This window comes from Tachyglossus aculeatus, chromosome 14 (assembly GCF_015852505.1).
Source record: "Tachyglossus aculeatus isolate mTacAcu1 chromosome 14, mTacAcu1.pri, whole genome shotgun sequence".
Taxonomy (NCBI): domain Eukaryota; kingdom Metazoa; phylum Chordata; class Mammalia; order Monotremata; family Tachyglossidae; genus Tachyglossus; species Tachyglossus aculeatus.
In genome coordinates this window covers 21,037,823-21,053,922 of record NC_052079.1, presented here as the reverse complement: position 1 = coordinate 21,053,922, position 16,100 = coordinate 21,037,823, and the positions used below count along the sequence as shown (strand labels likewise).

The 16,100-nt window shown below is 43.7% G+C and overlaps 1 protein-coding gene across 1 annotated transcript in view; it reads right to left on the bottom strand.

Annotated features, from left to right (window-relative positions):
• TRHDE (thyrotropin releasing hormone degrading enzyme) overlaps positions 1-16,100 on the bottom strand; it is a 455,067-nt gene that overhangs the window by 425,151 nt on the left and 13,816 nt on the right. Inside the window, exon 3 of the mRNA XM_038756056.1 lies at positions 7,892-8,165. Coding sequence (XP_038611984.1) covers positions 7,892-8,165 — 274 coding nt within the window. The remainder of the gene's footprint in view (positions 1-7,891; positions 8,166-16,100) is intronic.

The following is a 16,100-nucleotide window of genomic DNA, read 5'->3' as shown; positions in this document are numbered from 1 at the left end:
GGCTCTGCCAGCTGTGTGACTTTGGGCAAGTCACTTAACTTCTCTGTGCCTCCGTTCCCTCATCTGGAAAATGGGGATTAAGACACCCCATGTGGGACAACCTGATTACCTTGTATTCCCCCCAGTGCTTAGAACAGTGCTTGACACATAGTAAGTGCTTAACAAATGCTATTATTATTATTATTATTATTAAACCTCTTCTGGGAATTAGTTCTGTTCCTTAAACTCTCCCTTCCCTGTAACCTGGACCAATTGGCATGCTCCTAGGAATGGCCCTAGAGTAAATGTGAGTAAATTACTTTTATACCCGGTTTAAGTAGAGCCATGAAAATGGGAGAGATTACAAGCTTTGCCAAATTCCGATGGTAATAATCAGTAACTGAAACTTTCATCTTCTTACCTGAAGTCTGACACTCTCTCACACATTCATTCATTCATCCATCCATGCAAGAGCATGTTATTGTGTTCAGAGCACTGTACTAAGTGCTGGGGAAAAGTACAAGGAGTAAAATTAAATGACACTACATACTAGAGACCTCATGACATCTTCTTGGGTTTTCACTGTCCAAGAAGCAAAGTAACCGCTCAATAAATACCACTGCTGCAAGATCCTGTGAGGAGATTTCACTTTGCCAGAATCATTAAGAGTGCTGACGAAGCCTGGTGAATTTAGTTTAGTATTATAGTTTTGATTAAGAGCTTACTCAGTGTTTACTGCTCTCACTTCTGCTCCCCAAATGGGGCAAGATGACCATGGTTTTGGTGACCTAACCACTCCTTGCCCAAACCTTCCAGGAAGACATGCAGAGGCATGGTAAGGTCTCTCTTTGTGTCTTTCCCGAAGTCTGGTCTCCCTACATGGCTTTTCCATAGCCTGCTTTCCCACATTGCAGGGAAAAGGGCAGAAACTAACTTACTAAAAAAATCCCTTTCTCTAGGGCAGGGTTTAGCTCTGAATGATGTGGAGACTGTTCAGCGTTTCCACATAGACTACTCAGAAGATGTACTCTGGCACAGAACTCAACAAGGGTAGAACAGAAAACAATGAGGGCTTCTTGATTTCCTCTACACTGGGGCACAAATTTGTATCAGTTCCTGGTGTTTCTACCCAATCTGTTTTTCTTCACCATTATGCCAGTTTTTCTGTTTTTTTCAGGTTCCCCAAGTCATCCTGAATCCCAGCAACATGGCAAGAAAAATCATTTTTGGTGCCATTTGATCAGAACATACGGACAAGTACTGGTTTCAGACACACACAAGTTCCTCCTCGCAAAGACCTAATAGAGGGGCCTTGCATTTCCCAACTAGCCATCTGGCCCTGATAAGGAAATGGAGAAGTATCAAGTAGGTGGCAACGGCTGAGGACAAGCAGTACTATTCACAGCTCTGTGATCTATTTCCACATCCAATATCAGCTTAATAAGAAGCTCCAACTTTTCTTAATAATGAAAGGGGATTAGCTATTTATTCTGACGGATTCTATGTGGTCTCATTAGGAAAGTCCTGGGTTCTAATCCCAGCCCTGCCACTAGTCTGCTGTGTGACCTTACGCAAGTCACCTAACTTCTTAGTACCTCAGTTTCCTCATCTGCCAAATGGGAGCCCCATGTGGGGCAGGGTCTGTGCCTGACCTGATTAACATGTACGGTGTAATGTAGCAAAGTGCTTGGCCCAAAGCAAGAGCTTAACAAATACTATGATGATGATGATGACGATGAAATCTCGTTTGGACCTTGTGGGGTAACTGTAGGGTAGCAGGACTCATGTCGCCTCTCACATCTTCCAGATCATGTGAATATAAAAGATTTAATTGAAGAGAGGGACTCTTTTTAAAGTTACATGCAAAAAGGGTAACTTTTTTCTTAACCCAACAATCTTAAGCAATGACAAGTAATTAGCTAGAGAAAGTTAAGTCTTCCTAGCTTATTTGCCTGGATGTCTTGTCCACAGGCTGGATCAGGAATTACTGGAACATTTTGAGTTCTGATTTCATGCTGTCACACCACTCTGTTCATAGTTCCCACGTTACAAACAGCAATGTCCTCTCAAAAAGTATGTGAAGGGGTGATATCGCCACATATTCTCTTTCCCCTATCCGTAATTTATTTTAATGTTTGCCTTCCCTCACTAGATTGTACGGTCCTTCCGTTCATTCATTCAGTCCTATTTATTGAGCACTTACTGTGGCAGAACACTATCCTAAGCACTTGGGAGAGTATAGTAATAATAACAATAATGGCATTTATTAAGCGCTTACTTTGTGCAAAGCACTGTTCTAAGCGCTGGGGAGGTTACAAGGTGATCAGGTTGTCCCACGGGGGGCTCACAGTCTTCATCCCCATTTTACAGATGAGGTAACTGAAGCCCAGAGAAGTTAAGTGACTTGCCCAAAGTCACACAGCTGACAAGCAGCAGAGCCGGGATTTGAACCGATGACCTCTGACTCCAATGCCCGGGCTCTGTCCACTGAGCCACGCTACTTCTCTCCATCATCACCAATTCCTCTCCAACACTACCACCAACCCCACAACCTTCAACCTCTGGCATTCTCTCAGCAAAAGAAGGGATAGGGACCAACAGGGATAAAACCACAGGGAAAATGCAACAGCTTCCTCCTAGTCCTGGCCAACGTATTCCATCGTCCCATGGAATTGGTGACTGTACTTGGGACTCTTCAATATAGAAGAGATTGGGTTTTCACCAGAAACTGAGTAGCTTTTCACACGGCACGCTCCACATATAGTGGGGAGATTGTCAGCATCCTCTGCTTTATGAGTGGGAGAAGAGGGCTGCCTCTGCAATATGTGCTCTGTAAAACTCTAAATATACATTGAACAGAAACATTAAATGACCCCTACACACTCTGGAAAGGTTTGCTTCTTTCTTTTCTGTCTGATTCAAAGTTTGCCATCCCAACTGGTCATTTAATTATTCAGCCCCTCAAAGTGGGGCAGCAGGTGAAGCGATTATTATCATTACGCAGATATGAGCCCTGCTAAGTGTGGGAAATCCAGAAGGGGGAATAAAACTTTATCTAGTGTCCTTTTCAATTATGATAATAGGAAGCAGATTTTGCACCTATTCTCCACGTTCTAGTGAGCTAGAAGACCAGTGGGGCCTAATGAAAAGAACGCAAGACTGGAGTCTGTGAGTTTGTCATGCCCATCCTAAGGGTTGTGGAGAGGTCCTAATGTCTTTAGGGGTCCTATGAGAGAGTCTGGCCACCCCAATATCACTGGGGTACCACTGGAACACCCAGCCCTGGCTCCTCACCAGGAAAGTAAAGGAAACTCCAGCCGGGTGAGGCCTTCTCGACTTTTAAAACGCTGGAAATTCAGTGGTTTTTCTGTGGCTGTGACTATACTGTCTGTTTTTGACTCTGAGATGCCTGTAAGCAGCAGGGCCTAGTGGATAGAGCACACATCTGGGAGTCAGAAGGACTTGGGTTCTAATCCCGGCTCTGCCACATATCTGCTGTGTGACCTTGAGCAAGTCTCTTCGCATCTATGGGCCTCAGTTACCACATCTGTAAAATGGGGGTTGAGTGTAAGCCCCATGTGGGACAGGGATTGTGTCCAACCCAACTACCTTGTATCTACTCCAGTACTGGTAAGTACTGAGTATTCATTCAATCGTATTTATTGAGCGCTTACTGTGTGCCGAGCACTGTACTAAGCACCTAAGCACCTAGTACCTAGTAATAATAATAACATTTATTAAGCACTTACTATGTGCAAAGCACTGTTCTAAGCGCTGGGGAGGTTACAAGATGATCAGGTTGTCCCACAGGGGGCTCACAGTCTTCATCCCCATTTTACAGATGAGGGTACTGAGGCACAGAGAAGTTAAGTGACTTGCCCAAAGTCACACGGCCGACAAGTGGCCGAGCCGGGATTTGAACCCATGACCTCTGACTCCAAAGCCCAGGCCCTTTCCACTGAGCCACGCTGAAGAACTTAACAAATACAACAATTATTATTATTACTATCCCTGCTCCCCTAGCCACGACATCCTACCCGTCTCCTTGATTTTTTAATTACCCTTGTCCCTTATATTGCTTTTATCTTTCACCTTTCCTTATGTGTCTATCATCAACCCCCTTTCCTTTCTCTCATTCTGTGTCCAGTCTTCATTCACGTTCATTCATTCATTCATTCAATCAATCATATTTATTGAGCGCTTACTGAGTGCAGAGCACTGTACTGAGCTCTTGGAAAGTACAATTCAGCAACAGATAGAGACAATCCCTACCCAACAACGGGCTCACTCTCTAGCCAACTTGTACTTTCCAAGCGCTTAGTAATGCTCTCTGCACACAGTAAGCGCTCAATAAATATGATTGAATGAATGAATGAATGAAGAGGGAGAGAGACCCAGCTCTTAGGACAGTGTTTTGCACAGAAGTCACCTTATAAATATTCTTAATAAAACTACATATAGCTGAGGAGTTACCAAGAAAGTTCAGAACTACTTGGCTGGTCTGTATTCTACACTAATGGCACCTGATTTCAAGGATCAGAGGGATTTGTTTTCGGGCCCTACGTCTAGGATGTTTGTCAGTGCTACACCTGGAGTTAGCTTTGGCTTTGACAGCTTTGAGTCAGTAGCACTGTTGACAGAACATTTTCTCTGCTCCCTCCTTCCAGCCTCCCTCGGCAGCTGCAAGAATGACTAAACTACTAATTACCCCTCTTCTCTTCGAGTGAGAGGTGGGATGGGCCGGGAGAATTTAAACCTTAGAGTGAAAGGTTAGTCTTTAGTCAGTCAATCATATTTATTGACTAGAGAAGCGTTAGAGAAGCAGCGTGGCTCAAGGGAAGCAGCGTGGCTCAGTGGAAAGAACCCAGGTTTCGGAGTCAGAGGTCATGGGTTCTAATCCCGACTCCGCCACCTGTCAGCGGTGTGACTTTGGGCAAGTCACTTCACTTCTCTGTGCCTCAGTTACCTCAGCTGTAAAATGGGGATGGAGACTGTGAGCCCCATGTGGGACAACCTGATTACGTTGTATTTACCCCAGTGCTTAGAACAGTGCTTGGCACCTACTAAGCACTTAATACCATTATTATTATTACTATTATTTATTGAGTGCTTACTGTGTGCAGAGCACTGTACTGAGCACTTGGGAGAGTTCAATTTAACAATTCAACAGGCACATTGCCTGCCCACAATGAGAGTACAGTCTACAGGGGGAGACAAACGTTAATATAAATAAATAAATGACAGACATGTACATAATAATAATAATAATGATGGCATTTGTTAAGCGCTTACTATATGCAGAGCACTGTTCTAAGCGCTGGGTGGGGGGATACAAGGTGATCAAGTTGTCCCACGTGGGGCTCACAGTCTTAATCCCCATTTTACAGATGAGGTAACAGGCTCAGAGAAGTTAAGTGACTTGCCCAAGGTCACACAGCAAACATGTGGCGGAGCCGGAATTCAAACCCATAACCTCTGACTCCAAAGCCCGTGATCTTTCCACTGGGCCACACTGCTAAGACCCCCGTGGGACAAACTGATCACCTTGTTACCTCCCCAGCGCTTAGAACAGTGCTCTGCACATAGTCGGCGCTTAAGAAATGCCATCATTATTATTCTGAGTATGAACGTAACAGAGTTGTTAAATAATGTTCCCTGTATTTATTTATTTTCCTGTCTGCTTTCTAGACCGGGTTTTCCTTGTGGGCAGGAAAGGCATCTACCCTACTGCACCCTCCCAACCCCTTAGCACAGTGCCCTGCATACAGAGCGCTATAATAATAATAATGATGGTACTTGTTAAGCGCTTACTATGCGCAAAGCACTGTTCTAAGCGCTAGGGAGGATACGTGATCGGGTTGTCCCACGTGGGGCTCACAGTCTTCATCCCCATTTGACAGATGAGGTCACCGAGGCCCAGGGAAGTGAAGTGACTTGCCCAAAGTCACCCAGCTGACAATTGGTGGAGCCGGAGTTTGAACCCACGACCTTTGACTCCCAAGCCCGGGCTCTTTCCACTGAGCCACGCACCCGCCCAGCCCCTTAGTACAGTGCCCTGCATACATAAGTGCTGTGGGACTGGGCAGGGGGTGAATCAATCAATCAATCAATCAATCAATCGTATTTATTGAGCGCTTACTATGTGCAGAGCACTGTACTAAGCGCTTGGGAAGTACAAATTGGCATCACATAGAGACAGTCCCTACCCAACAGTGGGCTCACAGTCTAAAAGGGGGAGACAGAGAACAGAACCAAACATACCAACAAAATAAAATAAGTAGGATAGAAATGTACAAGAGTAGGATAGAAATGTACAAGGGAATAAAGGGAGCAAGTCAGGGCAGTACAAAAGGGAGTGGAAGGAAAGGAAAAGAGGGCTTTATCAGGGAAGTCCTCTTGGAGGAGATGTGCCTTCAATGAGTCTTTGAAGGAGGGGAGAGTAATTATCTGTCAGATAGGAGGAGGGAGGGCATTCCAGGCCAGAGGCAGGACACAGATGAGAGGTCGGCGGGGAGATAGACAAGATCGTGGTACACAGAGGAGCGAAGTTTGCGGGCTACGACCAAAACTTCGTGTTCAAAGCAATCGTTACAAACTAGTTCCAGTCGATGAGCATGAGAGGAGAATGGATAAAAGCAAGATTCCCAAACTGTTGTCGTGTGGTGAACTGAAAAGTTCCCATGCAGATCAAGAGGGCAGAATAAATGATTCAGAGACACAGTGGAACCTAGTCTCAAACAATGAGTGACGTGACAGTGGACTGTGAGGAGATCACCACGGCAACAGACTAAACTGACAGGTAACCACTGGGAGAGGGGTTTCTCTCCCCGAGCAAACATTTTACGAAGATCAGGATGCTAGGAGACTGAGTCAGAAACAGAAACGAACCCTGAATTGGACAAATTAAGAGTCGGCAAGCATCTGTCCACAAGAGAAAACACTGTGTTAGCCAGTGTCAATCTCCTCTGTCCTTTCAGCCTGACTCACACTCACTGATAGGCTCTCACCATTGGAAATGAAGTACACTGAAATACATTTCCACAACTGATAAACAGAAATGAAAACATGTCCTAAATCGACATGACTTTTGGTCTGGGACAGTTGAGGATATAACCAGAAATCATGCTTCCCGTCTTCATGACCTTTGTTGACACTGGTCAAATGTGTAAAATATATTTTCTTTTCATAACGCGTTGTATATTTTAAATATAAAAACGAGAACTTGCTGAACTGACATTTCAAAGTGATTTACAAGTGCCTCTGGCTGCTACCTCTACTGAAAAGCAACCACTAACCTAAAGCAGAACATTTCTGATTTTACACTTGGGTCCTTTAGCAACTGGCAAATTGGGTGGAAGCATTTGTACTTTTAAGAAAACGTCCTTGGCAAGGAAAAGCTAATAGGCAGCAGTAAACCGAGTTAATCGTCAGGACTGTTTAGCTGTGGAGGGAAATGGCCTGTCTCAGTGCTCCATCACTAGCAAGGTCTAGTGAGGACGTAACCCAGAGGAAGGATCAACCATCACCAGAATAATTCAAAACTGCAAATCAGTATTCTCTAGCACAATGCTGCTACTCCTCCCTAATCAGTGTATTTTAATGCGTGGAAAACTCCTCAAAAAGGATGAAATAAAAATGGCTAGAAGACTCTGAAGTGGACCATTAACGCAGCTCATTTTTCCATTTTACTTCAGGTTTTGTTTAGTTCCTCTGAGTGCTGGTATCTAAAATTGACAGAAATATAAAAGACTCAATTTGGTGGATATCTGACATGTTCCAAGACAGACTACTGGAAATAGAATAGCCATCGTTAGCAGTTCTAGGATAGAACACCTACTGGTTACTTTCTGGAGAGGTACATTTCCCCCACAGCACAATTAAACTGAAACCACAAACATGGATAATTACTTACTATAACTCCACTCTTCGTGGTAGTCTCTCGGAATGTGAAGTTGCACACGGCCCAGGCTAAGTAATACGTGGACATGAGAGGGGTTTGAGAAAAGTGATCCGTAACCCATCCATCTTCCTCTATCACGGACGTTTCCACTGGCATATTGGATAAAGATATATAGGTTGCTTGATGCTTGATGCTGATTTTGAAAGTAGCTTTGTAGATGGGCTCATCAAAGCAAGGTAAGGCCTTTCTGGCATGCGTAGGAGAGAACTGCGTAACGCCAAGGAACCTGGAGCACAAGGAAAAGAGAGGATCCATTACATCTCTAGCTTGACTTGTAGGCATAATAGATGCTGCTCCTTCTAAGATAAAGGGCTTTTCCGACCTGCAAGATAGCCATTTTTTTTCTGAACCAGGCAGAAGCAAATAGGCAGCAAGAAGGGCAATTGAAATATAATGTATTTCTCAAACAATCAAAGTTTTCAAGGGACTTTCTGCCTTAGAGCAAACGCCTGTAAGATAAAACAATGCACTCTACTAAGAAGCAGATCATTGGCATCATATGGTACTGGTAAATAAGAACTTCTCTTGCCCTGTTTCATTTTCTACATTGCAACTGAGGAAGCGAAAGAAACCAAGGAGTATCAGAACAATAATATGAGACACAAAAGCGAAGTCTTCAGTTAAACCTAGGATTTCATGACTCTCCGGAGGTTCTCTGTGGCCTCCGTTCCCAATTATGTATTCAGCCTTTCTGTGTGCGCTATGACATATGTTCACTTTGAATGCCCCATAGGTCTTGGCTTTCCCCTCCTGATTATGTGTGTATTAACTGCTTGTAAGTCTTTGAATCACGCTGCATCACATTAGCATGATGAATATGGAACTCAGTGAGACACACTGCTTCTCTATAGGTGTAACAATGATTTGAGAAACAGCATGGCTCAGTGGAAAGAGCCCGGGCTTTGGAGTCAGAGGTCATGGGTTCAAATCCCGGCTCCGCCACTTGTCAGCTGTGTGACTTTGGGCAAGTCGCTTAACTTCTCCGGGCCTCAGTTACCTCATCTGTAAAATGGGGATTAAGACTGTGAGTCCCCCGTGGGACAACCTGATCACCTTGTAGCCATCCCAGCACTTAGAACAGTGCTTTGCACATAGTAAGCACTTAATAAATGTTGTCATTATTATTATTATTTGAGTAATAATAACAATATATTATATATAATAATAATAACAATAATTTTCCATCTTTCCCAAGGAAAGTGGCATAGGTAAAGGTTTTGCAAACATGACATTTAAAAGGAAAACTCCAACTTTTTTATTGAAGATATACTTTAAAAATGGGAATTTTACTCTGGAACATGTAGACACCTTTCATTCATTCAATTCAATCGTATTTATTGAGCGCTTATTGTGTGCAGAGCAGAGCACTGTACTAAGCGCTTACAGCTGAGCCTAAACGGATATCAGTGTAGTCAGGCAAGTAATTTTACATGACCAAAGTATAACTCAGTTCTTAAGAAAGCATCTATTTTGATTTGAAAGAGTTGAGCTGTGTCCTTCTGTGTTTCATAATATTGTATTTCTATTCTAAGTTGTTCTTCACCATAACTTGTAATTTTGCACAGACGCAGAAGTCAGTAGGTAGTGAGGTTATGCAGTCAGTTATTTAGCAAGACTGTGGGCTTTCTGCTGGCCTGTCAAAGACTTTAATTAGAAATTCAGTGACTATCAACTTTCTTCTTTGGTGCTTCTCTTTACCACAATACTGTGATTTTTCAATTTTCATTTTTATTTACAGTGCTCTGTGTATAATAATAGTCATGGCATTTAGTAAGCGCTTAGTATGTGCAAAGCACTGTTCTAAGTGCTCAATAAGTACCACTGATGATGATGATTGATGAAGAAATACCAGTGCCTGTCAGAGAGATATATAAAGGAATGGTTTATCTGTGATGTTGGAGCGAAATATCTGCAAACTGGATTGAGCCTGATGCTCTGGTATGTCTCCAAGCTTGGTTAGTGCCCTCGGCATCCCATCCGATTCTCCACTGAAGTAGCGGCCCCGGTGGGGGTCAGTGCAGAATATGAGCTCTGCCATTCATTCCAACTCGCTCCTCTAGCCACCACCTCAAGTATCACCGACACACCCTCAACAGGGAGACATTCTCGACAATGCCGCACAGACAATGGGCTCGATCGCCACTGGAGTAAAGCAATCGGCTGACTCCCAGCCCATCTCCAGCCCAACCCCAAAACGGTGCCACATTTGAGGGCTAGTTAGTTATGGTCGGTCAGGGGCCTGGTTCTCTCTGTAGTTTCCAGCTGATGCCTACGGAGCCCATTTTTTTACTGTTACTCTCCCTGCCCTCCTCCCGTTTCCCTCGTTCCCCTTCCCCACTCACCCTGCCCACAATTAAATCATGTCCTTATCCCACCCTAGATCCCTCTCTGACTCCCAAATCAGTGTCCTCTGCCTTTTTTTCTACACTCGTCCCACCTTCCTCTCAAGGGATGCCAGTGATGGCCTTCACTATCCATTTTCCTAGGAGCCAGGATATAAGATTAAAGGAGGTGAGGCAAATAAAGAAGACAAATGGTTTATCTGATGACCGCTGGCAGCAACAGAGATTGTTCAGTATTTTGGTCAGGGTCCCTCTGATGCCTAGGCCAGAGTGAACAGGAGTGAGCATCGTGAGAGGACAGTGTTTAACAGCACTGCATCCAGCTCGGCGAACAAGATATGTTTCCCCTGGAAGGATTCTCTCAGAGGGAAACACCTGTGAAGTTCTGTGCCTCTCTACACAGGGGAGAACAGGAACTGTCATTATATACACAATCTGTAGTATCTACACAGTAGTCCTTCGTATTCAACGAGGCCAATTTATAGTATGAAACACGTAACTCTCATAACATGGACGCTCCTATTTTGTCTAATGTAATGAGTGGAGGGCACAGCTCCAATTTAACTGGCTCTTGACCGAAGAATGTATGCAAGTATAGATAAGCAAAATTAGCCTATTCCAAGCTCACATGATTGTTACCAAAAAAGCCCTAACATTTAAAAGCTGTGATGATGAGAAATACAATATTAGCAAGCTGCAGGAAGTGGCGGTGGTAACAACCCATCCTCAGAGAGAAAGTAATGGAAATAAATCAACCGGATATGACAGGAACCAAGAAATAAGAACTCGGCGGCCAGTGAAGCATCCAAGCCACCAACTGATTCAGCATGTCTGCCCTGAGGTCAGGATGAGCTGACCTTTTGATGGAAGAGGATGTTGCACTTAGTGTGGGAACAGAGCAGAGTCAGTACCATAAAGTTTGGAACAAGATAATGCATAAGTCCCCTAACCACAGAAGGGTAATAATACCAATAAATCAAGGCATGCCCATCAAAAAGATCAACGACCCGTGCCTGGAATAGGAGTCTGAGTTGTCTCGCTTTTTAAGTTTCTGACTGAACCAGGATTTGGCAGCAATTGGATCTTGGAAGAAAGAATCTTTCCTCGACGGAATGGCTACAAGGAAAGAGTGGTAACCTCCATTGCTTATTTTTGTTCCGACGGGACCTCTCCCAGATGGATGAGACACTTTAAGCTCACCCTGGCAATCACACGCAAGCCAGTTGCTTACAGATATTCTTTGATTTCTGAATAAAATACTTGCGCTGGTCTCACTACCTGCCTGCAGTGCAATTAACCAATCGATGGCATTTATTGAGCCCTTACTATGTGCAGAGCACTGTGCTAGATGCTTGGGAAAATATAATGGAACAGATTCCATTATAATGGTATAATGGAGTATAATGGAGCATGTCCTTGAGACATTGTAACTCTCATCTGCTCACGTGGTTTTGATTTTGATGGGCATTCTGACAACTCACAAATCTACAGTTCCAACCCTGAGCATTCATCTCTATCCCCAGTCTCAGATTTTTCTTTTCTCCAGATGGAAGACCCTCCACCATCTTTGGATAAGTATGTCTAAAAGTGGGATATCCCAGTATTACCTCAGCCTCTCCCAATTCCCCTCCCACTGCAAATGGCTACAACTCTCCTGATTCTCCAGGCTACAAATGTGGCACACCCTTTCCTTCGTGTCCTCATATTCAGTCCAACCCTGTGTCATTCAAGCTCTTCCTCAGTACGAGCTGTCAGATGCATCTGAGCTTATCATAATGATGGTATTTGTTAAGCGCTTACTATGTGCAAAGCACTGTTCAAAGCACTGGGGAGGTTACAAGGTGATCAGGTTGCCCCACTGGGGGCTCGCAGTTTTAATCCCCATTTTATAGATGAGGCAACTGAGGCCCAGAGAAGTTAAGTGCCTTGTCCAAAGTCACACAGCTGACAGGTGGTGGAGCCGGGATTTGAACCCATGACCTCTGACTCCAAAACTCATGCTCTTTCTATTGAGCCACGCTGCTTCTCTTACCTTTTCCACTGCCACAACCACAGCCCAGTCAAGTCTCCGTGCTGGGTTGCAGCTTTCTGACTAGCTCCCACTCCCATTCCACTCCTCCCACTCCAGTCCTCCACGCAGTGGCAAGAATAATTTCTCTCAAGCGCCATTCTGACTGAGACACACTCCCTCCCAGTAACCAAAAACAGCTGTTAACCAGAGCTGGCTTAGGAGCAGGCACAGCAGGAAGTAGCCAAAATCTGCCAGGTTGAAGGGCCAATCTTTCCCTGATCTCCTCTCTTCCCCACGATTGATAGAATACTTAGAAAACCTGAGATTATTCCTCGCCCTGAACTCCCATTTCCCCCCAATACTGCGGATATTTGCTGACCTCAGACAAGTTGGTATTTTGTAACTCCAGGCTGGAAAAACAGGAAGAAGAATCAGGGAGAGAAAATAAAAAGAGGGGAAGGAAGAAGAATTAGGGAGAGGAAGTAAAAAAAGGGGCCCTGTCTACCTTCAAGTTATTTCATTTTTTATTACACCACGCCCACCACCATCCTTGGAACCATGTGAAATACCAGTTTGCTCAAAGCTGTCAAAGTACTAACTCCAACCTTGCTCTTAACTGCCTCGCAAATCAAATTACAATTCCTACCTGGGGACTTCAATGCTCTCCACCAACTGTCCACTCAACCTAAATAGTGTCAACTCCCAAAACCCCACAGCCCATGCCTCTTTCTCCAGTCGAGCAAACTTTATTTTTTCCCTCAGTTTCGCCTCCATTTCACTTTCCCACCCATTAATTCCCCGCTAGATTTTGGCCACTATTCTTTGTGCCAAGGCAAATCTCTCCGACATTTGAAAGGCACTAAACTTGTCACTCTTCCTTGAAGCCTGCCTCTATTAGGTCCATTTGACTCTGCCCATCAGGAAACCCCTTAGTTTTTGGTTTATATTTCTGAAAAAGGTATAATAATAACTCAATATACTGATATTCACAGCACGTGTGTACATATACTTTGACACTGCTGCTTCACCTATCTGTAATTTATTTTAAGGTTTGCCCCTGGCTCCCCCCTCCCCCCTCCCACACTCTACTGTAAGCTCCTTGAGGGCAGGAATCATGCCTGCCAACTCTATTGCACTATACTCTCCCAAGAGCTTAGTACAGTGCTCTGCAAGCATTAAACAATCAAAGAACACCATTGATGGCTTGATTGATCGATGTTGGTCTCGTGTTTCTAGATATCCAACATTTGTGTTCTATATAATTTTGGAGCATTTGTTCATGTTTCAGCCTTTCTCTGCAGAGACATTAAAAGTTCCTGGAAGGCAGGACCTAGATTTTCTATTCCCATTATAGCCTCTTTCCAATGTAGTCCAACTGCTTTATACAATAAGGACTCAATAAATAGCATTGATTTTCTTATTATCTACTTCTACAGAGGACCAGCATAATTTGGGAAGATTGTTTTTTCACCCAAAATGGTCCTGTGACTCAAATCTATTCAGGTCAGGGCTAACACTCAGCATTAAACAAACATTCAAAGGCAAGGGTGCTGAGCAGAAACAGAGTGCATTTGTGGAGTTGTGGGCCCTTAGAATAGCCCCAGAGACTGCCCAGGAGATGCCGGAGCCATCGTCCTAACCCAGTTTACAGATCAAAGCACAGATTTTCCAACCAAGCCTCCTTAATCGTACCCTGACTAACCAGGGATGACTACCCTGATTAATCATAGTTGACAAAGACTGATCAAGAGTTCTCTGATCGGCATAAGATTCTGATCAATTAGAGACAGCCCCCTACCAATTGGGAAGGGTTTCCACTTCGCCAGCTTAGTCCTCAACTGATTTGGGTCTGAATTAGAGGTAGTTTGCTAATGACTGGGCATGAACCCTAACCAAAGGGTATTAGAGACAGCCTCTGAACACTTGGGGGTGGTCTCCTCCCAGACCGAGAGGGTCTCTGATCAGAAACAGTCAGCCTGCCTGTGTAAACCAACCTTAACCAATGGAAGCAGGCTCCGATCTTTTGGGTAGGGTCCCAGAATATTTGGGAAGAGTCTAAATAGAGATTTTTCTCCTACTGGTCAGTGACCATTTCTCTGATATCATCAAGGACCGATACCGGTAGGCAGGCTGGCAGTGAGTTAAAGGAAGCAGACCAGACCCACTAGGACTTCCTGACAGCAGCCGTAAATTGGGTAGACACCCAGACGATCAGACGGCATGCTGAAGAGTGCAGGAACTGAATCGCTAAATCCAGCTGCCCGGGTTGAAATAAAGAGCTCTCGACCAATCCTGAAACATACGGAGCAAAGAAAAGTTGCAAATCCCTTCTTCCCATCGCCACCTCCCTTTCATTGCAGAATCAGAGGATGTTCTATATACCGACTGGTCGCTTTGGTTGAAAATATGACCCTTTTTGCTTTTGTCTGCACCTTGAAGAAGTGCGTAAGTTTGGTTGTTGCTGCTTTGGCCAATAAAGGAATGATTGTTGTTGCCAACAGATTCTGCCATCAAGTGTTGTTGAATAAAGTATTCTCGTGCTCTCAGCTCATAGAGGGGAGGGAGAGTTGCACCCAAACCTCATGTCCAGAATAGATGGCTCTTTGAATAAGCAGAATCGCCCGTCCTTTGATGAAGGCATGCGTGGGGGGCATGTCACGTGGCACCCCAAAGATGCGGAAATAAGTAGTTTTACAAGAAGCCAATCCTGAGTGCGCAATCAATGCCTGGCTTGCTGGCTCACTGTCAGCGATTCTTCCTTCCAACCAGGTGTAGGAACTGAGGGGGGAAATAGCGATGGGAATGGGAGAATATTCTAGCTTGGAGCAACACTGCATATGAGAGGAGAAAATAGCATTTGTGTGTGCAATTCTACATTCAGTTTAAGATCCTAAATGACTGATCATTTAAAATCCAACAGACACATATTTAGATTCCCACTTTGCATACGGTGTTCTATAATGAAATTACCTCAAAGGATTATTTTTGTTTTTGAGCCTGGTACCCTAACTCCAACCAGATTCTATTAGGAAAAAAAAATGAAAGGATTTTTGACGTCATGAAAGTTATCAGACAGGAGTTCATAAATTCTTGCATCCTGGTTAAATGAGTAATTAATAAATCCAGATACAGTCACACGAGGAAGGAACAATTAATTCTATTTGCTTTGCTTTTCAGTCAATCTTTAGTGCATTTACTTAATCTGTTAACCAAGCTAAAACTGATCATTTTATTTTCAATTAAAAATTTTAATTAGTTCAAACACAATGGTACTGCAGTGGATACACAAACAGAAAGCTCTGTAAATACTGTTACAATGTCTAAATGAGGAAACACTCATTTCATGATCTGGTGCCTGAAAAATATCACAGGAGAATATAAATTTGATAGTCAGGAAATCCTCAACAACCAGGTGTAGAAGAACTATGACTCAGCCCTGTCTTTGTACTTTTATCAAATGCTGATTTATGAACAGTCATACATTGCATCGGGGCGGATTTGATTTTGTAAAATTAAAACTTTCTGTTCAAACTGAAGAATGTTAAAAAATATATGCGGATAAATAAACATTTTAGCAAAGAACGTGAATGTGAAATAAACAAGGCCTCAGAATATAAAAATGAAAAGGGGTGGCCGGCGGGATTGTTTTAATCACCATTTTTCTCTTGTCCTTGCTAATCTTACCCAAAACCGTTCTTATCCCGTAATGAATCCCTATATGACTATCAAGAAGTTTTGGGTCTTTTGCATCCAGGAGTGACACTCTTAACAATGTCATTTCAACATCCCCCGAAGACCGTGGACAATT